Here is a 24,890-nt window from a genome sequence, read left to right as displayed (position 1 = left end):
GTGTTTTTTGTGTCGTGTTGTCGTCCAGGAACATTCCACAGACCGTCTGAAGAAGACCTCAGAGATCCTGAAGGGCATCAAGCTGCTGAAGCTTTACGCCTGGGAGAACATCTTCTGTGACAGCGTGGAGGAGACCAGAGGGAAGGAGCTCACCTGCCTCAAGACCTTCGCCTTCTACACGTCCATGTCCAGTGAGAACAACACTCAGTGTATCCTATATATCTGTGAAACCAGTTTAAACCACATCAGACGACATCGACTCTTTATACTTTATATACATACATATATATGTATATATATATATATATATATATTTCTATTTTTATATATATATATATTTTTATGTATATATATATATATATATACACATATATGTATACTGTATATATATATGTGTGTGTATTATTTCAATAAAAAAAATGTATTTCAATAAATTGTCGTTAATCTTCAATGTTTAAATTGCGCAAAATTGGGTCAACATCAAGTTTATTGATATTTAAGGCGGAAACAAACCTGTTTTTTTTAAAGAATTAAAGCAAGTTTCTAATTCTAATAATTTTTTTTTTTTTTTTTAAAAGCTGCCACTAGTGTTTAAAACAGGTACTGCAATACAAATCCACATCATTTGTATACATGTGTAAACCACTCACTCTCCCACACCAAACCCCATAGAGAAGATCAGTGATTTTAGCGGCAGGGACACAGGAGCTGCTGGTCCTCTGCTGCCTCGTGTGGTCACTTTGTGTCACTAAGTTGAGTCTAAATGAAATATTTTAAAAGCCGAATTCACTAAAATCAGACATTTGAACTTAGTGATGGAGGCAGCAGTGGATCAAGGACTCCTGTGTGCTGTGATGTTAAAAGCACTGGTTTTCTCTATGGGGTTTGGTGTGGGAGAGTTAGCTTTCTACCAAGCATCAAAAACTTGAAAAAAACCTGAAATATCACTTTAAAATTATCTCGTTTTTTTAAACCAAGCAAAATTCTGTCAACATCAAGTTTATTGATATTAAAGGCTGAAACAATTACTCGGTTTGAGTGTTTTTATAAAGAATAAAAACAGGTTTCTGTCATTTTTCAGCTTCTAAATGTGAATATTTTCTACTTTCTGTCATTTTTCAGCTTCTTAAATGTGAATATTTTCTACTTTTTGTCATTTTTCAGCTTCTTAAATGTGAATATTTTCTACTTTTGTCATTTTTCAGCTTCTTAAATGTGAATATTTTCGACTTTCTGTCATTTTTCAGCTTCTTAAATGTGAATATTTTCTACTTTTTGTCATTTTTCAGCTTCTTAAATGTGAATATTTTCTACTTTTTGTCATTTTTCAGCTTCTTAAATGTGAATATTTTCTACTTTTGTCATTTTTCAGCTTCTTAAATGTGAATATTTTCGACTTTCTGTCAGCAAAATGTTAACTCAAGTTGATCTTTATTATTTTTTGGGGCGAGAAATTGACAAAATGAACATTTTGTCTCATTTTAAACCAAAAATCCATGAGAGTATTTTAAATATATTCCTTCAATCTTGTCCATGCATTGCCTCACTTTATGTTTCTCGAGCTACGTAAACAAACGTTCCCTCTTTTTACAAGTTTGATCCAGGGACCCCCTAGTGGTAGAAAAGTGAATTTCACACCTTTAATTCGCAGTGAAAATGTTTCATTCAGTTTTGTCTCTCGTCTGCAGTTTTCATGAACGCTGCGATCCCCATCGCTGCAGTTCTGGCGGTAAGACGTCGTCGCCGCACGCTTGCAGCAGGAAAACTGTCATTTTTTAAAGATGTTTTACGTGAATCGTTGTCTCGCAGACGTTTGCTGTTCATCACCTCATCGATAAAACGGGTCCCAGTCCGTCTGAGGCCTTCGCCGCCCTGGCTCTGTTCCACATCCTGGTCACGCCGCTCTTCCTGCTCTCCACCGTCGTCAGGTTTGCTGTGAAGGCGCTGGTCAGGGTGTGTGTGTGTGTGTGTGTGTGTGTGTGTGTGTTAAAGTGGATATGCTGTTGTGTCACATTCTGAATCTAATTAAAGGAACATGGAAGAAACCTGACGTCAGCAAAGAGAAACTCTAAACTCCTCAGAGAGAACTGCTGTTGATATCATCACTGTTACACTGTGTGTGTGTGTGTGTGTGTGTGTGTGTGTGTGTGTGTGTTGCAGTGTCCAGAAGCTCGGAGAGTTTCTCCAAAGTGATGAAATCGGAGACGACTGCTGGAGAAACGGAGACGTGTCCATGTCGATGGAAGCGGGAAAGAAACACTTTGGACCGGTGAGTTTTTTTAACCCCACAGAGAAAATCAGTGATTTTAGCTCACAGGGACACAGGAGCTGCTGGTCCTCTGCTGCCTCGTGTGGTCACTTTGTGTCACTGAAATAAATCCAAATGTAGGATTTTTAAAGCCGAAGTGACAAAATAAGACATTTGAACTCAGTGATGGAGGCAGCAGTGGATCAACAACTCCTTTTTTTCCTCTAGTTCACCTTGAGGTTAACAATCCTCATTAATCACTCACTCTGCACCATCATGAGGAAATTAGATGAAAAACAGGATTCATTTTTGAGAAAGATCATAAACTACGTCAGATTAGACCAAACACAAGAGGCAGATTCACAAAATACTCATCAGTTTAAGTCAATGATGTCTACGTCACATGTTCACGTCTTTCTCTCACTGTGAGACACACTTTTCCAACAGGAAACTGAAGTGTGTAAACCACTCACTCTCCCACACCAAAGCCCATAGAGAAAATCAGTGCTTTTAACGTCACACACACACAGGAGTTGTTGATCCACTGCTGCCTCCATCACTACGTTCTAACGTCTTATTTTGTAATTCTGTGCTCAGATTAACCTCAGTGACACAAAGTGACCACACGGGGCAGCAGAGGACCAGCAGCTTAAATCACTGATTTTCTCTATGAGGTTTGGTGTGTGAGAGTGAGTGGTTCACAAACTTCAGCTTCCTGTTGGAAAAGTGTGTCTCACAGTGAGATAAAGACGTGAAACACGTTCTTCGACATAATGTCATAGACTTTATTAGATATGTGTGTTTTTGATTAGGTAACAAAGACTGATGTAGACTTTGTTTATGGTTCTGGAGAATAACAGAGATTAATGTGACACTGAATCCTCGAGGGAAACATCCTGCAGGTTTGTATCAGAGGGAACCACCACACGTCGTCTCCTCCTCCTCCTCCTCCTCTTCCTCCTCCTCCTCCTCCTCCTCCCTCAGGAGCTGTAGCGGATGTAGAGGAGTCTAAAGTTTATGAGTGATCACAAACTCGCTCTCCTGGTGTTTTCCTCTCCAGACCAAAGCCATCAACAGGAAACATCCCGTGCGTTACCAGATGGATAACTACGAGCAGCCGACCCGGAGACTGATGAGGCCGTCGGAGACGGAGGATGTGGCCGTGAAGGTCAGGGTCAAAGTTCACGTGGGGGGGGCGGAGACTGCAGGCTGATAAAGAAAGAAACAACCGTTGAAGAAACTCTGAGGAGAGATACGTTCACATGATTGGTCAGTCATTGGTTAGTGAATTGGCTGGTCAGTTAGTTGACTGATGGTCAGATGATTGGTTGGTTGGGTGAGTTAGTGGATTGGTTGACCGGTCAGAATGTTGAGGCACTCTGGTTGGTTGTGTAGCCGTTTTGGGATCAGTTGGTTAATCTGTTGCTTGGTTACTGAGTCACTCTGTTAGTTAAGTTGTGGGTCATTTGATAAGTGTGTCTATTTATTAATGAATTGGTTGGTTGTTTGGTTACTAACCAGCATCCGCTGCAGAACAAACAGACTCATGAACAGTTACTTTCCGCTGGCCATCAGACTGCTAAATTCCAAATAACAATTTAGCAGTCCCCCCCCCCCCCCCCCCCCCACAGTTTTTAACTGTTTTTTTCTTTTTTTCTTTTCATATTGCTGCTACAGTTTTTATTCCTGTTTTTCTTTTGCACTACTTTTATATATATTTATTACATAAAAAGACTTACTAACTTACTTATTTTTTATTAATCATAGTTAGGATGAAGAGTTGGATACATGTATAGACATTTACAGTAAGATAAAAGACATTTCTCATCAAAACTCATAAGTGACAAAATTCAATGCTATGTGTTGGTTCTTATCTGCTGCCAAGCAACAACATTTTGTTGCCAGTTTTCACTGCTGTGTTTTCTGTGCAATGACAATAAAAGGAAGTCTAGTCTAGTCTAGTCTAGTCTACTAAATGAGTCTTTTGACGAGTTGGCTGGTGGTTGGTTGATTAGTCGGTTGTTTTGGTGGGTAAGTCGGTCGGTCAGTCACTTGGTTAGTTGCTGGTTTGCTATGTCGTGTTTTGTGGATCAGTTTGTTGATCTGTTGGTTTGGTGGAGTCAGTTAGTTAGTTAGGTGGTGGGTGGGTCATTTGGTTAGTTTGGTTAGGTTTTGATCAGCTGGTTGGTTATTTGTTTGTTTGGTTGGTTGATTGTTGATAGTTCAACTTTGTCTGGTTACTGAGTCAGTCCGTTGTTTGGTTGGTTGGTGGATCGTTAGATAAGACTGTTGGTCTGTTGAATGGTTAGTTGGTTACTAAATCAGTCGTTTGGTTGTCTGGTCATTAGTTAGTTGTTATAAAAGTTTGTTCATAAGTTATTTTCCTGTGTGACTCTTGCTTTAAACGACCACAGGATAAAGAACATTCATTTAATCCTAATACACGTCTAACAGATGAATTAAGAGATAATTCCAGATTAGAAACACCGTCAGTCTCTGAATCCTGAACGGAAAACGTCCCCTCACTCATTCACTCCCTCATTCACATTCATAAAAGCGTCTTGGTGCGCTTATCATTCACTTCACTCTGTGCACAGCTGCTTCACATCACCAGTGTTTGTGCTGTGGGTCATGTGACACGTGAGTGAGTGAATGAGTGAGTGGGTGACTGTGTGAGCGTGCGTGGACACAGGAAGTGTAGGATTCACACGAGAACTTGTTGCCCCTTAAAGAGCCTCAGTGAGTTTATCGAAGGTTTTTCTCAGCGTCTCTGTGAAGACACTACTTCCTGTCTCTGTCCCTGTGGAACCCTGCGACTGAGAGACAGACAGACACAGACAGAGAGACAGACAGCAAGTGTTCAATAAATAAAAAACGCTTTTATTTGAATGGACGTAGGTGTTCAGACACACAAATATTTCATCCATAGATTATAATTAAACATAATTTTACCATTTTTCACGTTACCTTCAGTCGTGAAAGTTGTACATTTTAACAAGTCAGTTTACCTGATTTTGGATCAATCTAATCTAATCCAGTCTATTCTAATCTGATCTATTATAATGTATATCAATTTTTTTAATCTCTTTATCTCGTAAATACTGATGTTTTTACAGAATTATTTAGACTCATTCTCCGTTTGCTTCGCTAGCTCCTGCCTCAAAAACAGCCGCTTTGGCTTGTTTAGTTTGTCCATTCAGGCTGCCGTAGAAACGTGTCAGCGCAAGATGGTGGATTTCGTAAACAACTGAACAGTTAATTTACGCTAACATACTCCTGGGTTCTGGTGACTGGTGACTGGTTTAGCAGCTAACAGTGGCTAACAGTGTTAGCTTGAGATACATTTGCATTTCCGACTTGTCAACTGGACGATGTGATGAATTCAAGTTGACGTCGCTCCCAGTTGTAAATGGAACGCAGCTTAACGTCAAGTAAGAATTCACGACATCCAACATCCCAACCCTAACCCGCGAATTTGTTACAAAACGAGGTAAAAATTTTTAAATGTTATTTTAAACAGAAAAAAAAAAATGGATTCAACTTAGACACTGAATTAAAATCATATTCAATCTTTTTTATTATTAAAATATGCGATTTTAACGTTAATAATTCAGATTTTTACGATTTGTTTTGGGATTTTATTTTTGCCTCAGAGCAGAAGAAAAAACGGTCACGGTTATTAAATGGAGGATGTTTAATAAAATAAAGAAATAAATAAAGTCCATATTTAATCTTTGTCATAAGTTGTGGCTCAACCATTTCCTCCCGTTTCCTGTCCGTTCTACTAAATCACATTTATTTGTTTTTAGGTCAGAGATCTTTCACATCATTTCCTCTCAGTTTTTTTTTCGTTATACAATCATATGTTGAGTAGAAAAGGAGATTTAATGTCTTCACTAAAGGATAAGCTGATCATTTCAATCTTAATTTAGTATTTTTTTGTCTCCGTTCTGTGTCTGCGCTCGTCTTTTGGGACCCGTGTCACAGGTTAAAGACGGGGACAGTGGACACTGTGGGGACTGTCAGATAAAATAAACATGAAATAAACAAACAAATGCAGCAGATGGGAGGAATGTAAACAGAGCGGCGCAGCAGGAAGCAGCGTGATGGATCAGTGCGCTGGGATTAGATATGAACTGCAGTTACACCACGATCTTTCCCTCTCATGTCACATGACGTGAATAATTGTGCCGCTTTAATTCATTATATTCATTTATATGAATGTCACGGTTCAAATGATGTTTTTATTTCATAATCATAGCATCGATCAGCCGTATACTGGACTTTAACATGTTATAAATCAGCAAACTGCAAAACCTACACTGTAAAACAATCAAGAGTTCATTTTACTTAAAAGCATTTATTAAACTGATTCATTGAAAATGATGAGTAAATATCAATATTATTTATGAACTTTTATGACTTCATATACTTTGGCGATTTTTGTGAGTTCTTTGCAACTTATAAATAGTTAAACTAATTCAACGTGCAGTTTGTACGTGCAAAACTGAAAGTTAAAGCACATTTCTATTTTATTGTCAGTAATTCTATTATTTTAAATGATATTATTATTTTCCTAACAGACAAAATAAGATTTTAATCAGGTCTTAGCAAATCTACAATCCTTCGTCACAGAACTTCTCTTATATGCTACGTGTATATTTAGATTAAAGTTTGTATTTGTTTTCTGCTCAGGTGAGCAACGGATTCTTCACCTGGGGAAATAACTTGTCCACGCTGTCGGACATCAACATCCGAATCCCAACAGGTGGGAGGAGCCTCTTCCTTTGTTTTTACTGTGTCATGGTTTCCGGCCATTAAGTCAATGGCTGCCATTTTGTTCTGTTGTAGTTCAGTTATTTCACCGTTTCTGACCTTAAATCCAATAAATGTGAAATAAAAATGTACGTAAATGTCGACGTGGAGCGACCGCGACGTGTCACGCTCGAGAAAAAGGCCGTCAATAAATAATGGTTTTGATCGACGATAACAAAAAAAAACTAAAAAGTAAATTAAGCAAGTGTTGTCAGTGACTTCCTGTTGCCAGTAGGTGGCAGTTTCATACACCTGCTGCGTGATATTAGTGCAAATATCGTCCTCATCATTTATTTTTTTTCCCCACAGGTCAGCTGACCATGATCGTGGGACAGGTGGGTTGTGGGAAATCGTCCCTGCTGCTCGCCATGTTGGGCGAGATGCAGACGTTTCAAGGACAAGTTTACTGGAGCAAGTAAGACGGCACACACACACACACACACACACACACACACACACACATAAGTATGTGTTTGTGTTGATTTGTTTTTTTATATATTTCAGTGACGGAACAAACAGAGTTTATGAGTTTAAACGGTTTAAACTGTGGGATGAAATTGGAGAAACATTAAACCATTTCAGAGACAAATAATAGTTTCATCTTTCGTCAGTTAATGTTACAGAAGATGGAACAGTCCGCATTAATACTGTTGCACATGAATATCTAATAAACACTGATTTTTATCACATTATTTAACCGTGTAAAAAACCTCTCGGTTTAGAAAAGTTCTTCTCTTTCTGTTTGTCTTTTCTTCTTCAGCTGCTTTTCCCTTTTTTTCCCTTTTTCTTTAAGGAATTTTGGAATTTCACTTCAGCTTTGATTTATAAACGACAACAAAAATAATGAGATTATATTCGACAGAAACTTATTTTTAAACCTTTCTCTGGGAAAGTCAGGTTTGAGCAGAGCAGCAGTGTGTGTGTGTGTGTGTGTGTGTGTGTGTGTGTTTGTTTACCTCCTGCCTTCTCACACATTATCAGGCTGACTGAATGTGACATGAACCACGAAGGCAACGTCAGGTACCTTTGCTCTCTCTGGTCTCACTTTCATCATTTCATCATTCATTTAATCCATTCATCAACTTCACTCAGTCATAGATAGCATAAATAGCATGCTAGATAGCTGTAACTAGCTAGATAACAGCCGATAGATGCTAAGTGTAGTTCAACTGAACAGGTTTCATTTGTACTCTTTCTAGTCCTCAGTCACCAACGCACACAAGAGTCATGTAAAGGTACATCAGGGTTATATTTCCATAGAACATTATGCTAGTTTGGTACAAAGCTCGCTAAATAGCTTTAACTAGCTAGATGCTAAGATAGAACCTAGCTAAGATAGATAGCTATAACTAATTTGTGCTAGATGGTACAAATAGCGTGCTAGATAGCTGTAACTAGCTCGATAACAATAGGTAGATGCTAAGTGTAGTGGAGAACTTTTAAACTTCATTCTGAAGCAACTGAAAATGATGTTAGCAAGTTTCTCTGGGTTTGACTCGTGTGTTCTGTTTCTGTTCCTCAGTCAGAGTCGTGTAAAGGTTTGTTTCCACTTGCTGTACGTCCACGTTATATTAACATAGAAGCTAGATGGCTACAAATATCGAGCTAGATAGCTGTAGCTAGCTAGACGTGAGACAGACAGACAGACAGACAGACAGACAGGTGCTTCATTTATTTAGCGTTGCTGTTTTCATGCACAAAAACCTAAACTTACACAACAGTCCCAATGTTTAATTTTATTTTGGATACATTGAAGCTGTTCATTTTCATGCGTCTGTGACAACAGAAAGTTGACGTGTTTTAGAGAATTATGACATGGTCACGTGACAAGAGGAGACAACAATAATACACTGTAAAAACATGATAGACGCTAAAAATATCCACCTCAGTCCAAGAGTTCTGGAACCTTCCTGAGGAAATCTGAGCGCGCACACACACACAGATGAAGATGTTGTCACTGTTATTACATCTGTGTGTGTGAGAAGGTTAAACAGATTGACTGTCTCTCTCTGTCTCCATGTCTCATCTGTCTGACCTTTGACCTCCAGTGTTTCGTCACACACCTGAAACACACTGATCGTCAGTCTTCTCTCTCTCTCTCTCACACACTGACGTGATTGACAGTTGGTCAGAGACAGAGGAAAGTGACGAAGACGTCGGGAGGTACACTCTTCTTCTTCTTCCTGTTTCAGATTTGACGTGACCCTTTGACCTCCCCCTCTTGTATGTTTTACATCAGGTTTTCTTTAATAAAAGCGACTCCGGCTGTTCCATCATCATCATCATCATCATCATCATCATCCCTCTTGATGTTTTTGTTTTATTTGTTGTTGGTGTTGCCGTGGTTACTGAACGTTAATGTTGGTGATTTGCTGTTCATCATTAACTTGATCCATGAGCCATTTTTATTTCCCATATCTGAAAAAAATATTTTCCATGTTGCAGTGGAGTTTTCTTCTTCCTCCTCTTCCTCCTCTTCCTCTTTTGTCATAAAGCTGATCAGAACAGAAGAACTGATTAGATTTAGTTAGATTTCTGGGTCAAAGGTGAAATCAGACTGCTGGGATGTGGATGAAATGCTGACATTTTTGTTTTAAATTATGATACAATTACATTCTTTATCTTGAATTATGTTTAAATAACATGTTTTTCTGTACTTTGTGTAGTTTTTTAAAACAGAAATGTCTCATCCATCTCTATTTTGATGCGTCTTTTTATTTAGGTTTTCATTCTAAATTCAACATCGTCCCAAAGTGCAACACTGTAAAATAAAATGGTTGGAATTGCTGTAGTTTGTTCAAACTAAAATGAGCAAGTTGTCGTCATGTAACTTGATACATTTAGAAAATTTAGAATTAACTTAATTATAATTTTTTTAAGATTGAAAATAATAAAATTTGTTTTATTTTTCTTTAGCTCATCCTTTGTATTTCACTCAAAAAGAAAATAAGGTTCGACAAACTTAAAAATATAAAAAATTCAAAAATAAAGTGCAGCACTGTAAAATTAAAATGGTTGTAGTTTGTTGTCATGTAGTTTGCTGAATTTAGTTTGAATTAACTTAATTCTAATTAGAAAAAAACACATTATATAGATATAATAATAATAATAATAATAATAATAACTGAATTTATTTTGAATAAGGTGTTTTCACTTAAGTTAATGTTTGTAACCTGGAGTCAGGAACAGAAGATGATTAAAGTGTGAACAGATCAGTTCTCCTGCTCGTCATCTTTATGAAAACACGACTCGTCGTTCCTCTTCTGACTGTGTGTGTGTCTCTGTTTCCCATGATGCCTTTAGTAAGAACAGATACTCGGTGGCGTACGCCACTCAGAAGTCGTGGCTGCTCAACGCCACCGTGGAGGAGAACATCACCTTCGGGAGTGCGTTCAACAAACAGAGGTAAACAAAACCGACGCCTGTCATTTCCCCTCGTGCAGGAAGTGAGAGCGCCGCAGAAAAATGACGACTGTCGCGTTTCTTCAGGTACAAAGCGGTGATCGACGCGTGCTCTCTGCAGCCCGACATCGACCTGCTGCCTTTCAGAGACCAGACTGAGATCGGAGAGAGAGTCAGCACTTTAAAAACACACACTTTCACACGTTAGTGACGACTCAGTCGACATTTTTACACACCTTAATATTCTTTTCTGTCTGTTTTTCAGGGCATTAACCTGAGCGGCGGACAGAGGCAGAGGATCTGTGTGGCCAGAGCTCTTTACCAGAACACAAACATCGTCTTCTTGGTGAGGAACTTCTCAGAAAACTCCACTCCACTCGGTTTGGCATCATTTTCCATGACTTCATAGCTCCTCCTCAAAACTCAGGGAGAATCCTGGATCTGGATCCGATCCAGATGAAACACACACACACACACACACCAAATCTAATTCAAATACCATGAGTTCTGACAGAGGTATTATGTTTTATTTTTGCACTTTTGCCCGTTTATAAGAAATGGGCATTTCTTGAAATGTTTATCACATTTGTGACATCATGAGCCGGTGGATTCTTACAAAAGTGTAATGGGAACACACTCGGCTGATCACCAAAACAACAACAAAAACCAGTAGACAGGAAGTTGTCCCTGAGTCACGTGACGTGTTTCTGCGTCATAACATCTGAACGTTCACTCATAAGGAAATGTTTTTCTTTTAATTATCATGACTTCACTGTGAGAATGTGTACGTGATCTCAGGACTGGAAGACGTCCGTCTTTCACAATAAACTTTATTAAATTATCACAACACGACAAACACGATAGTTCCAGCCCACACACACACACACACAGCCACAGTAATGGAACTAATGTGATTTATCACGGTTGGCAGACGCTGTTCTCCTCAGGCACTTTATCGCTCAGGAATAAATCTGAATGAATAATGTCAATGTAAACATTTAGCAGTAATCAGATTATCAGATTATCAGATTAGTGTTTGGACCCGCGGGGATTTTTCACTGGTTGTGCGGCGTGCAGAGATTTAAAAATCTCTGCTCATTTCCTCCTCCTCCTTGTTGTAAAATGAAAAACTAACATTAAAAACCTCATGTGTATCAGATTTGTTTATGGAGGTATGTTTGATTATAAGCGACAGCAGATGAGTGACTGTGTGGAACATAATGAATGCAGTTCACTGTGTGATCTGTTCATGCTTTAACAGGGAAAATGGTGAATTTGGATGTGGTTTCTGACCCCAAATATCTTTATAACATCAACAAGACCTAAATCTGACAAACTGTAGCCGATGCAGTCCTTTTGGCCCATTGAAATTCCTATTAACTACCATTACCTTTACCCTATTTGCTGTTGTAACACTGTAAATGTCCTCTTTTGTGGGACTGAAAAAGGGGTTTTCTTCGTTTTCATTTGCCTAAACATTATTTCTGACTTAAAAAGCCCAGATTTCACTGATGAGACTTGTATTTGACAGATTTTCACACCTTTTGTACTGTTAAAATACAAGTATAACCCGTGAAGAAACTGTCCTGTCTTTTCCGTCTCAGGACGACCCGTTCTCGGCGTTGGACATCCACCTCAGCGATCACCTGATGCAGGAAGGAATCCTCAAGTTCCTGCAGGACGATAAACGGACCGTGGTCCTGGTCACGCACAAACTGCAGTACCTCATCCACGCAGACTGGGTCAGAACCATAAACCGTTTCTTTTTTCTTTTTCCGCGCCGTTGTGAAAATAGCGTCACATCGTCGGCGTACGCAGAGAACACGGAGTTAAGATGAAGTGAAATTGTCTGTGATCTTGTGCTGATTCCCACGGTTTTTTGCTTTCATAGTGAGAAACAGGAAAGTTGTCAAACTTTATTTTGAAGATGATTTTATTTAAGTTGTTTGTTTTCTCTGTTTTTGTCTCAGATCATAGCGATGAAGGACGGCTCTATCCTGAGGGAGGGAACCCTGAAGGACATTCAGACTCACGATGTTGAGCTTTACGATCACTGGAAGACGCTGATGAACAGACAGGACCAGGAGCTGGAGAAGGTGACGTGATCTGCTGATCTGCTGATTTACGGACGTGAATCTGTGGTGTTTAAATCCTGCATGTTTGTGTCTGTGAAGGACATCGAGCAGGAGAGTCAAACAATGCTGGAGAGGAAAACACTGAGGAGAGCGTTTTACTCCAGAGAGGCCAAGAATGATGATGAAGATGAAGGTGACATTTATAAAGTGCATTTTTGATATAAAAAAAAAAAAAAAAACACAACAAAAGAAAAAGAAGCAAATTTCTGTCTGAAATGTGTGTTCATTAAAAATGAATTAGTTTTATTGATTTCATCAGAGGAAGAAGAGGAGGAAGAAGACGACGACAATTTCTCTACAATGACAAACAGGCGATCAAAAATTCCATGGAGGGTAAACGATCTTTACACTTTTTCCTGAGTTTATTTGATTTGTCAAACATTTTCTTCTGTTGCTTTTTAAAACAAAGATATTTATGCTTTTATTTTGGTATCAAGTAAAAACTCAGCCCAGTTCCACTTTTTTTAATGAGCTTATTTTGTGCTCAAACACTATTTTCTTGTTTTTGTTCGAGTAACAATGAAACAATTGGATTTCAAATGTGTTTGTTTTTGTAAAACTAAGTTATCGTTTTGTAAACTTCTGATTTCACAAGAGTTCTACCTTTGAAAAACTTAAAGCAAAACTTAAAGCATCCAACCATCGGCTACTTATCCATCTATCTTTCCATTCATCCACTCACCCATCCATTTACTCGTCCATCCACTCACCCAACCATCATCCATTCATCCATTCACTCATCTATCTTTCCATTCATCCACTCACCCATCCATTTACTAATCCATCTATATCACCCAACCATCTTCCATTCATCCATCCACTCATCTATCTTTCATTCATCCATTTACTCATCCATCCACTCACCCAACCATCATCCATTCATCTATCCACTCATCTATCTTTCCATTCACTCATCCATCTATCTCACCCAACCATCTTCCATCCACTCATCTATCTTTCCATTCATCCACTCACCCATCCATTTACTCATCCATCTATCTCACCCAACCATCTTCCATTCATTCATCCACTCATCTATCTTTCATTCATCCATTTACTCATCCATCCACTCACCCAACCATCATCCATTCATCTATCCACTCATCTATCTTTCCATTCACTCATCCATCTATCTCACCCAACCATCTTCCATCCACTCATCTATCTTTCCATTCATCCACTCACCCATCCATTTACTCATCCATCTATCTCACCCAACCATCTTCCATTCATTCATCCACTCATCTATCTTTCCATTCATCCATTTACTCATCCATCCACTCACCCAACCATCATCCATTCATCTATCCACTCATCTATCTTTCCATTCACTCATCCATCTATCTCACCCAACCATCTTCCATCCACTCATCTATCTTTCCATTCATCCACTCACCCATCCATTTACTCATCCATCTATCTCACCCAACCATCTTCCATCCACTCATCTATCTTTCCATTCATCCACTCACCCATCCATTTACTCATCCATCTATCTCACCCAACCATCTTCCATTCATCTATCCACTCATCTATCTTTCCATTCATCCATTTACTCATCCATCCACTCACCCAACCATCATCCATTCATCTATCTACTCATCCAACCATCATCCATTCATTCATCCACTCATCTACAGTATCTTTCCACTCACCCACTCATCTATCCATGTTTCACTCATCTATTCATAAATGTAGTCATGCATTGACTGATCTGTCTTGACTCCTCCCCCTCAGGTGTGCTGGTGTTACTTGTCGTCTGGTGGCTTCTTCATGGTCTTCCTCATGGTCGTCTGTAAACTCCTCAAACACTCGGTCATCGTTGCCATAGATTACTGGTTGGCCATTTGGACGTCGTGTAAAACCAACAACAGCTCGTCCAACGCGACCAGACCGGACTGTCCCATGGGGTCAGAGGTGAAGTGAAAGGACGGAGAATCTGAGCCAGTCTTCTGTTACAGAGATATAATGTGTGTGTGTGTGTGTGATTCCACAGTACGAGCCTTACTACCTGCCCGTGTTCATCGTCCTGTGTGCAGCTGGAATCACTCTGTGTCTCGTCACCTCCCTCACTGTGGAGTTTCTGGGTCTTTCTACAGCAACGAACCTGCACCACAACCTGCTCAACAAGATCATCCACGCTCCCATCAGGTAAAGTCACCCACGCAAGCTGAAAATATTATATAATATTATATTATAATATTATATATTATAATAATAATAATAATATAATGTAATGTAATATAATGTAATGTAATATTATATTATAATATAATATATAATATATATAATAAAAATTTGACAGACGATAAGTGAAATGAGATAAAATAACTGGTTTTATTCTCAGGTTCTTCGACATCACTCCTCTGGGTCAGATCCTCAACAGATTCTCAGCTGATACCAACATCATTGACCAGGTAAAAGAAAAAGATCCTTTATTTTGAAGCCTATTTTTTATATAGAGTATATTTGGAAGTTTGGGAGTGTCATCATCCACATACACCTGCAACCAGACTCCTATTGGACTGTTGTAGGTGTCAGTCAAAGCCTAGCCCCGCCCTAAAGCACCATATCCTTCCTTATAGTCTATTTGACTCCAAATGGGACCATAATTCACAAAATGTCTCAATGTAATTGAGACGATAAACTTATCGGGAGAATTAAAAATGTATTCCAGAACCAAAAAATGTGAATAAATAACGTTGTAGTCAAATAAATCAAATGTTTTTTTTGTTTTATTTTAGCACATTCCTTCGACACTGGAGTCGTTGACGAGGTCCACGTTGCTGTGTCTGTCGGCCATCGGCGTCATATCCTCCATCACGCCGGTGTTTCTGGTCGCACTGGTTCCTCTCGCCATCGCCTTCTACTTCATACAGAAGTATTTCCGTGTCGCCTCCAAGTGAGTCGGCATTAGCGCCGTCGTTAGCCTTCAGTCTGTTGTTTTTAAAAAAACAAACACACTGTACGTGGATTAACTGCACACATGTGTCGTGATCTGCTCGTTCCTCTCAGGGATCTCCAGGACCTCGATGACTCCACTCAACTTCCTCTGCTGTGTCACTTCTCTGAGACGGCAGAAGGTCTCACCACGATACGAGCGTTCAGGTACAGAACTCTGCAGGAAACCTCATACAGAGAGAATCCTTAATATCTTTAGAGTTTAATCGTTATTGATACTGATACAGGAACTTCTTCACCATACAGTTACTCAAAACCTCTTACTGATACTGATACAGGAACTTCTTAACAATATAGTTACTCAAAACTTCTTACTGATACTGATACAGGAACTTCTTAAAGGTGACATAGACCGGAAGCTCCAATTAACGCTGCGTTTGTGTGTGTATCTGCGTCATGACCTCGTTTATGAAACCCTAAAGTTTCAGAACAAACAGTTCAGCCACTGCTGAGAAAATAGTGTTGTATTGTTTTCCTGGGCTCTGCGAAGCGGATCGACACTTCCTTAATTTGATGTCGTCATCAGAAATCCTCACCACCGTAGCGCCTCCCGGTGCGGGCACTAGTCCGGGCACATCCGGTTGCGTACATTCAACCGCAGAAGAAGAAGAAGAACTAGTCTCGTTGTAGCTGCTGAGATGCAGAGCATCCACCGTGCCAGAGGGGGAGCTGTGTATCTGAGAGCTGGCCTATCTATTACGTCACTTCCAGGTACCTGGCCAATCACAGTACAGTAGGAAAGCTCTCGTTGGCTGGCCAATCACAGCAACTGTTTGGTCTGAAACAGCGCGGCTGACGAGAGCGTCAGCGAGGAGATATTTTGATCGGCTCGTTTGCAGCGATTAGGAGGTTTTTAATCATGAAAACATGTTAATATATGTAAGTAGACCTCCATAACTAACATATATGTGTGATACAAGCATTCTATGTCGCCTTTAACAATACAGTTACTCAAAACCTCTTACTGATACTGATACAGGAACTTCTTAACGATACAGTTACTCAAAACCTCTTACTGATACTGATACAGGAACTGCTTAACGATACAGTTACTCAAAACCTCATACTGATACAGCAACTTCTTCACGATACCGATATTTACAAAAACTCTTATTGATCTTATTTGCTATAATCCAGAAATCCTGTACATGTATATATCAGATATCGGTATTTTTTTTTTAATCTTTATTTGAGAGTATACATAGATAAACAGTTGTAACGTAGTAAAAGTCTTAGTCCTGGTGAGGTTTTTGTCACGATATAATTATTAGTTCCGTCTCTGGTTCCAGGATCATCTTGTATTTCTGTCTTGGCCCTGTTTCCCATCGTTGGTATAATCCAACATTAAACAGCTCTCACGCTTTTTTCACTCTTCGTCCTCCTCCTCCTCCTCCCTGAGGACTTCCTCACACACACACACACACACACACACACACACTCGGAGTGAATCTGCTGTTCAGACAGATTCTTGGCGACCCCGAGTCCGTTCCCATTATCATTATCCTCTGGATTCCCTCCAAACCCACTCTGGTTCACCACTGAACTCAGTTAAAGATTTATCATTTTAGTGAATTTTCAAAATAAAGGGAACCAGAGAAGGGGGGGGGGCGTTGTTTACGTGACGAACAGAGTCAAATGTTGATTTTCCAGACACGAGGCTCGTTTTAAGCAGCGCATGCTGGAGCTGACGGACACCAACAACACGGCCTACCTGTTCCTCTCTGCTGCCAACCGCTGGCTGGAGGTCAGAACGGTGAGAAACGCAGCGTTTAACAACACAAGCTTTGATGTTTTCACTTATTCTAACATTTTATTTTCACCGTCTCGTCTGGGCAGGATTATCTCGGAGCAGTGATCGTGCTGACGGCAGCGGGAGCCTCCATATGGAGTTTACATTATGGTCTGCCCTACAGTGGCCTGGTGGGCCTCGGACTCACGTACGCCCTCACTGTGAGTTTGTTAGGCTAACGTTTAATCGCAGTTCTCTGCTAACTGAAATTGGTGTGTTTGTTAATAGCAAATGGGAAATTCACAAAATCTATTGAGTTTAAAAAGCTACATGCACTTCTGCCAGAATTAGCATTAAGAAGAAACTTTGTTCTTGTGCTTAAGAACAGCTGATGTTCTTAAGTGAGTAAGTGATGCCATTGTTCACTCATTTTATTTACATCTGCTAAGGTTAGCATGATAACCAGCTAGCTTAATGTCTTTAAATGTAGCACATTTTAAGTGGAAGCTAAGTCATGTTCTGACTTGTTTTTTTTTCGCTATGACTTCCATAAATTTTACCTTTAATCTTAGATTATTTTATATAAAGCTTCGTCAATAAAGTTGTGTTGTACCTTGTTAGCTTAAAGGTTGATCTAAACCAGCAACTTAGCATAATATTGCAAAGCTAGGGTGGCCATGCGTCCGGATTTGCTGTTTTGTCGTGTTTTACTCGTGTTTTACGTCCGTAGTTAGAAACAAGAACAGGAAGCAACAGCTGATGAGTTTCTGCATCAGTTTCTGCTGCTGTGTGAACTTTATGAACTTTATGACAGGAGAAGTTTATTGTATTGTTTTTTTCTGTCAGAGCGTCGCGTGACTTGGGTTCTTTTGTGTGTCTGTGTGCAGGTCACCAACTACCTGAACTGGGTTGTGAGGAACTTGGCCGACCTGGAGGTCCAGATGTCGGCCGTGAAGAAGGTCAACAGTTTCCTCAGCACAGAGTCGGAGAACTACGAGGGGTCGATAGGTGACCACACACACACACACACACACACAGTGGGAGATCTCCTGTTGCTATGGTGAAATACAGGACGGATGATAAAAACATTTTTGTGATTTCACCTTTTATATAATAATGGTCGTTGAGGTTGAGGTTGAGGTTGCTAATATCTGTGGACGCCACAATCAAACAGGAACGACTTGATTGACGTTGTGTAAATAACGTTTCACCGTGATGCGCAGCAGCTATGTCAGGAGACATGACGATAACAAACGGTTAGCTGGTAAGATGAGAGAGGACAACCGTAGAAACTAGCGTTAAATGAAGGGATTTTGATGTTGATTTAGTGTAAAACCATTAAAATGACCTCAGACAAACTTTCTGGTGAACTGATAAAAGTTTAGGTTTATCCATTAGATTATATCGTCAAGAAGTTCCTGTATCAGTTTTTGTAAATATCGGTATCGGTAAGAAGTTTCTCTATCAGTTTTTGTAAATATCGGTATCGTTAAGAAGTTTTTCTATCAGTTTTTGTAAATATCGGTATCGTCACAAAGTTCCTGTATCAGTTTTTGTAAATATCGGTATCGTTAAGAAGTTCCTGTATCCGTTTTTGTAAATATCAGGATTAGTTTGAATGTGGAACTGGGGGGGGGGGGGTTCAAGGCGGGGGGAGTGTCCAACTCATCCTGATAGGAAGCGAGGGATCCAGGGTTTTCTGGAGGTTGACACTTTCTACGGGTCACAGGGTTTGTTCAAGGGTGGCCTGAAAAGTTTGTCGGCTGACTAACGAGGAGCAACGGAACTTGGCGTGCGTTACATCCAACCTTCTGCGATACTAACTGTCATGTTTCCGTCGTGGTAAACCCACATTTGATAGCTCATTGATTATCACTAGAGACATTTCATGGAAATTACCCACAAGGACTTTCATGCTGACATGGTTGCTACTTTGGGAGATGATGCTCCAGCTTTACCAAGAGGGGTTGGGAGAGCCTTGAAGACCACCCAAGGTCTGGAAGTCCTCCCTGAAGTCTTGTGTTCACCACATGACTGACGTTTGACTGTTAATCAGGTCGAGAACAACAAACTCGGCATGTGGAAGGTTTCTACTCGGCGGGTGACCACAGACTTGACCAACCAGGCTGGTCGTGTCACAGGAGAACTGGTCCGGTTTCTTGGACGTGTTGCGTCCACCACTTTGAAAGTCAGTCCATGCAGTGGACATAATATCTGCTGCTGTTTGTCCATGAGAGCTTCTTTACCCAGGGCATCCAAGGCCTACAACGGCGATGGAAGACGTTTGCCGACTGTGTTGCAGAGGGAACCACATCACGGTCTTCCTACAAGCTTTTCAGCCCGGCCTCGTTTATCTGCCGTGTTATGACTTGGTCCATATGCTCTATAAGCCTCTGTTTACAGCAGCCTGGACTCTAACATACACAAGCTAGTGGTCTGTTTTCTGTTGCTCTGGTCTCACACGGCGGAAACAATCATTCTAACGTTTATGTGCTTCTGTAACAGTGAAAACCACAGTTCTTCAGATCTGGTACAAACGTTCACTTGGACTTCAGGAGGAACTGATTAGAATTTGGAGGTCAAAGGTTAAGATCACTTTAACCTCACACAATGTTTAAGATTCTCTATAGGTGAAAAACCTCTATAGGAACTCTGTAATGATCTGAACTCGAGGATGAATTCAAACGTAACGTTTAGGGTTTTCACTTGGACTTCACTGTGACCTTGTGAACATAAAGATTCAGGAACACCACGAGAACGTTTCAGACCTGCACCAAACATTCACTTTTAGATGTCTACAGCTAAGGTTATGTTATTTGGCACAGTGGTTCACTTGGACTGAAGGATAAAATGTTTAGGGTTTGTTGTTCAAAGGTCACTCTGACACTGAGGCGGCCATGATGAAGACCTTTCTAACTTCACGTGGACTCATACAATCACTGTTTGCTGTAGTTTCTTTATTGAAGCAGCTGCTGGTGTTTTCTCTCTCTCTCTCTCTCTCTCTCTCTCTCTCTCTCTCTCTCTCTCTCTCTCTCACTCTCTCTCTCTCTCTGCAGACGCCTCTCAGGTGCCTGAGAATTGGCCAAAGAACGGTGAGATAAAGATCCAGGACCTGTGCGTGCGCTACGACCCCATGCTCAAACCGGTGCTCAAACACGTCAACGCTTCCATCAAACCAGGCCAGAAGGTAATTAACGCAATGCTGTGAAGAGACAGACAGACAGACAGACAGACAGACAGACGCACCATAGCTGTGATGGTGAAGTGGCACAGTTTCATAACCTCCAGAATCCAAATAAAAAGAGATGATTTACCATTCAATACTTAAATTTATCCCTCAAATAAATCAAATAATGAGCCAATAAACCAGCAGCTCTTTATTAATCCAGTATTAATCCATGTATTAAAGCCACTGTACAGCTAATTCACACATGGACGAGAAGCAAAGTCCTCATTTCACACTGTCACGACAAATGTTTGACTGAGAGGAAAGAGGGGTTTTCATGATGTGGTGGTTTTCTTTCTAAAAGTCTAAAAGAAAACATGCAATGGAAGCAAAAGAAAAAACCTAATAATGTACTGATATATGTGATAGAACAAGAACGGGATAATTAAAACAAGATGCTAAAACCAAAGGCTGACACAGCTTAAATTAAAGCTAAAACAAAAACTTCATAAGCTTAATAAGGAGTTTAAACAAGAAGAAGAAAATGAAATAAGAGGCTTCTAAATCTAAAGAAGCTAAAGATTAAGCTTCTAAATCTAAAGAAGCTAAAGATTTAGCTTCTAAATCTAAAGAAGCTAAAGATTTAGCTTCTAAATTTAAAGAAGCTAAAAACAGGTTAGAACAAAAGCTTAAACAAGAAGCAAAAATAAGAGGTTAAAATAGAAAACTAAAACTAGAGGAAACATGAAGCTAAAATAAGCTAAACCAAGAAAATAAAGCAAGAGGCTGAAAGGAGATTATTAAACAAACTAAAAGTAGACGTTTAAACCATCTGATTTCTTCATGTACTTATTATTATAATGTTTAAATGTTATTTTTAACAATAAAATGTCTCACTAACTCCAGTTTTTAAGCTAGCTACCATACTGTGTTAGCCGAAGACTTCATGTTTTCATAACCATGAATAAAGAATTCAAAATTCAGGGTTGATTTGATATGATTGTGATGGTCAAAGGTCACAGTGACCCTTAATATTTTTTATTAATAAGTCAAGTGTGAACAGAGTGGGAGTTTCCTTTACTTGAGGGCTTTTACTTTGAAGGTCTGCACCTCAGCTGTGAAGTGACACCTGACTGAGCGGAGACTCCGTCCACACTTGGCACGTAGCTGCCGCTCCGTCCTCACACACACGTGTGTCATGTGTCACCGCGGTGTCACATGACTCCAGCTCTGACACCGCGCCCCCTCTTCTTCTTCTTCTTCTTCCTGTCAGGTGGGAATCTGCGGCCGCACGGGCAGCGGGAAGTCCTCGCTGTCGCTGGCCTTTTTCAACATGGTGGACATTTACGAGGGTGAGTCTCACTGTCAACACACTGAGAGAGAGGGAGGGAGGGAGAGAGAGGGAGGGAGGGCTTTTCTCTCGTCTTTTCTCCACCTCTCCTCTCTTCTTCATCCCGTCTTTCTTGGCCTTTTCCTTTGATCCATGTTTGGGATAAAGACGATGAAGTCTCTGTTTACTCTTGTTAAACATGGCGGTGTTTATACGTGTTTAAAAGATCATAAAATCACCATTCGTCATCACGATCAAACGAAGAAGAACTTCTCAGTAAGCGCTTACGTTTTCCTCGTGTTATTAAAGAGAAGGAACTTTTAAAACACATCTTAAAACCCATTTTTACTCTTTGGCTTTTAAACCCAGTGTGAGACATCGGTTTTTACCTTTTTATAGTTTTATTGTATTACCTTTTTATTTTGTTTTTGTTAATACTTTTCTACAGTATTTTATTGTACAGCACTTTGTTTCAGCTGTTGTTGTTTTTATAAATAAAGTTGGATTGGATTGGAACAGTCGCTGCTGGTTTCAGTTCAGAAGCCTCACAACCTCGCTGACTTGATGCCCCGCCCTCTTCTTCTTCTTCGTTGGAATACTTATTTGGGAAAAGGACAAACACAAAAATATGCAGCGCGCACACACACACACACACACACACTAATGGAGCTAAGACAGACCATCGGACATTTCTGGGATCGGACTGTGACTCACATCATCCAGACATGTTAGTCTGACTAAGACGAGCTCCATCTTAGTCGGACTAACGTGTTTTATTGTCTTAGTCTGACTAAGATGGGACTTCTGACATGAACGTAAACGCTCTCACACATACGTCAGCAGATTACATCTCTGTAGATTGTTGATTGTTGAAACACCTGAATGAGAATACCTCAGGTTATAAATGAGTGAAAATGAATGCGTGAAAGTGAAAATATTGCTGTGATTCGTGAAATCAGAACCGTGGTTTTAGAGCCAGAGCTGGAGCAGCATCAGAGGTGAGTATTACAGAAGAGTGTGTTTATATTGGAGTGAATGTTTATTTAACGTTCCTCTTTGTATTTGACGTGTCTTTAAACACTCGTGCTGGTCTCTGTAATCCAGAATCTCAAGCTCTTTGTTCTCCGTGTGACTTTTGAAGACCTGGAGCGGACGCTGATATCAGATCATTGAGTGAGGACACGACGACGCGACGCGACGCGACTCACTTTCTCCTTCTGCGGTCGCATTTTTAACAAGATGTCTTTAAACTGTCGTCTCTGTTTACCCGACTATTCAAAGCCGTTTGTAATCGTATCGTTTTGTTTGTACTCCGGACGATGAAGGAGACGTCTCTGAGGAAGATTATTCACACAGTCACTTTTTCCATTCTCACACACACACACACACACACACACACACACAGCTGGGCAGACGTTTGGTTTTACTGTAAATTAAGACATTTGTGTTCAGCAGCACTTCCTTATAAAGACACAAAATAAGACCAGAGCAGCGTCTGCCTGTTAGCACTTCACAAAAATATTTACTCGTCATCTTTTATACTCCAGAAAAAGTTAGAGATTATTTTACAACAGACAAATTGAAAAAGTAGAACCAAATGTATTGATCAGTGGTAATGGTTTAGTTTTTACTAAACCAGAAAACTCAGGTGAAGCTAACGACGCTAATTGCAAGCAGTCGCAGTCGATCAGTAACACAACAAGAAAACACTTTATCTGTTTAAAAAGTGCTAAATATTTGTCTATATTTTCACATTTGCTTCTGTTTTTGAGTTGTAATTAAATATCATGAAGTCACAGCTTAAAACTTGGCAAAATTACGCTAACAAGAGGCTAAAACATGCTAAAATAAGAGGCTACAACCAAAAACTTAAACAAGTGACTAAAAGATGAAAACAAGAGGCTAAAACAAGAAGCTAAAATAAGAGGCTAAAACACTCTAAAATAAGAGGCTTAAAGATGAAAACAAGAGGCTAAAACATGCTAAAATAAGACACTGAGCCAAAAACTTAAACAAGGGGCTAAGGACGAAAATTAGAGGCTAAAACAAGCTCAAATAAGAGGTTAAAACATGCTAAAATAAGAGGCTTAAAGATGAAAACGAGGCTAAAACATGCTAAAATAAGACACTGAGCCAAAAACTTAAACAAGGGTCTGAAAGATGAAAATAAGAGGCTAAAACAAGCTCAAATAAGAGGTTAAAACATGCTAAAATAAGAGGCTAAAGGACAAAAAGAGGCTAAAACCTAAAACTACAACAAGACGGTAAAAGACAAAAACAAGCTAAAACAAGAAGCTAGCTGAAAATCTGGAAAATATAAGAACTTGAAAATACATGCCCGTCTAATCCATTAAACTACTATAAATCAGATGTTTTCTAATATTTTCTTTGGTAAAAGCTGCAAACATTAGTTTTTAATGAGTCGCTAATGTTTTTCTTTGTGTGTGTGTGTGTGTGTGTGTGTGTGTGTGTGTGTGTGTTTTCAGGAAAGATCGTCATCGACGGCATCGACATCTGTAAACTTCCTCTGCAGACGCTCAGGTCTCGACTCTCCATCATCCTCCAGGATCCTGTGCTGTTCAGTGGATCAATAAGGTGAACGCACACACACACACACACACACACACGCGCGCACACGCACGCACACACACACACACACACACACAGCCTCAGCTGTGGGGTCAAAGGGTGAAGTCACAGCGGGAACTCTGACTGTGACCTGAACTGACTCAAGTCACAGACGTCACACACTGACGACGATGAAGAGTCTCCTCCTCCTCACACTCACACAGAGATGAGATGTTTGTTTACACTGTGTGTGTGTGTGTGAGGTTAACGCTCCACAGTGACTGTGATTCTCACACACACATTTATCACATTTATGTCGACGTTCAGAGTGAAGAATAAAAACGTGGTTCTTGTCTCAGGTTCAATCTGGATCCAGAGAGAACGTGCACCGACGATCGCCTGTGGGAGGCGCTAGAGATCGCTCAGCTGAAGAACATGGTGAAGGCTCTGCCTGGAGGGTTAGGTACTGACGACAACAGACAGACCATAATAATGTCAAATAAACAGAGCTTACACACATCATCATCATCATCGCT

The 24,890-nt window shown here is 40.0% G+C and overlaps 1 protein-coding gene across 1 annotated transcript in view; it reads left to right on the top strand.

Annotated features, from left to right (window-relative positions):
- The window catches only part of abcc9 (ATP-binding cassette, sub-family C (CFTR/MRP), member 9), a 39,064-nt gene that overhangs the window by 11,548 nt on the left and 2,626 nt on the right, over nt 1–24,890 (top strand). Inside the window, exons 13-40 of the mRNA XM_058623519.1 lie at nt 29–191; nt 1,689–1,729; nt 1,810–1,952; nt 2,161–2,269; nt 3,309–3,416; nt 6,944–7,016; nt 7,373–7,478; nt 8,045–8,083; nt 9,188–9,226; nt 10,367–10,468; nt 10,553–10,637; nt 10,731–10,811; nt 12,070–12,207; nt 12,436–12,561; nt 12,640–12,733; nt 12,860–12,933; nt 14,338–14,517; nt 14,597–14,751; nt 14,948–15,017; nt 15,345–15,502; nt 15,616–15,708; nt 17,212–17,314; nt 17,398–17,511; nt 18,178–18,298; nt 20,347–20,477; nt 21,730–21,808; nt 24,273–24,381; nt 24,714–24,817. Coding sequence (XP_058479502.1) covers nt 29–191; nt 1,689–1,729; nt 1,810–1,952; nt 2,161–2,269; nt 3,309–3,416; nt 6,944–7,016; nt 7,373–7,478; nt 8,045–8,083; nt 9,188–9,226; nt 10,367–10,468; nt 10,553–10,637; nt 10,731–10,811; nt 12,070–12,207; nt 12,436–12,561; nt 12,640–12,733; nt 12,860–12,933; nt 14,338–14,517; nt 14,597–14,751; nt 14,948–15,017; nt 15,345–15,502; nt 15,616–15,708; nt 17,212–17,314; nt 17,398–17,511; nt 18,178–18,298; nt 20,347–20,477; nt 21,730–21,808; nt 24,273–24,381; nt 24,714–24,817 — 2,938 coding nt within the window. The remainder of the gene's footprint in view (nt 1–28; nt 192–1,688; nt 1,730–1,809; nt 1,953–2,160; nt 2,270–3,308; nt 3,417–6,943; nt 7,017–7,372; nt 7,479–8,044; nt 8,084–9,187; nt 9,227–10,366; nt 10,469–10,552; nt 10,638–10,730; nt 10,812–12,069; nt 12,208–12,435; nt 12,562–12,639; nt 12,734–12,859; nt 12,934–14,337; nt 14,518–14,596; nt 14,752–14,947; nt 15,018–15,344; nt 15,503–15,615; nt 15,709–17,211; nt 17,315–17,397; nt 17,512–18,177; nt 18,299–20,346; nt 20,478–21,729; nt 21,809–24,272; nt 24,382–24,713; nt 24,818–24,890) is intronic.

Source organism: Solea solea, chromosome 3 (assembly GCF_958295425.1).
Source record: "Solea solea chromosome 3, fSolSol10.1, whole genome shotgun sequence".
NCBI classification, from domain to species: Eukaryota; Metazoa; Chordata; class Actinopteri; order Pleuronectiformes; family Soleidae; genus Solea; species Solea solea.
This window is presented reverse-complemented; position numbering and strand designations above follow the sequence as displayed.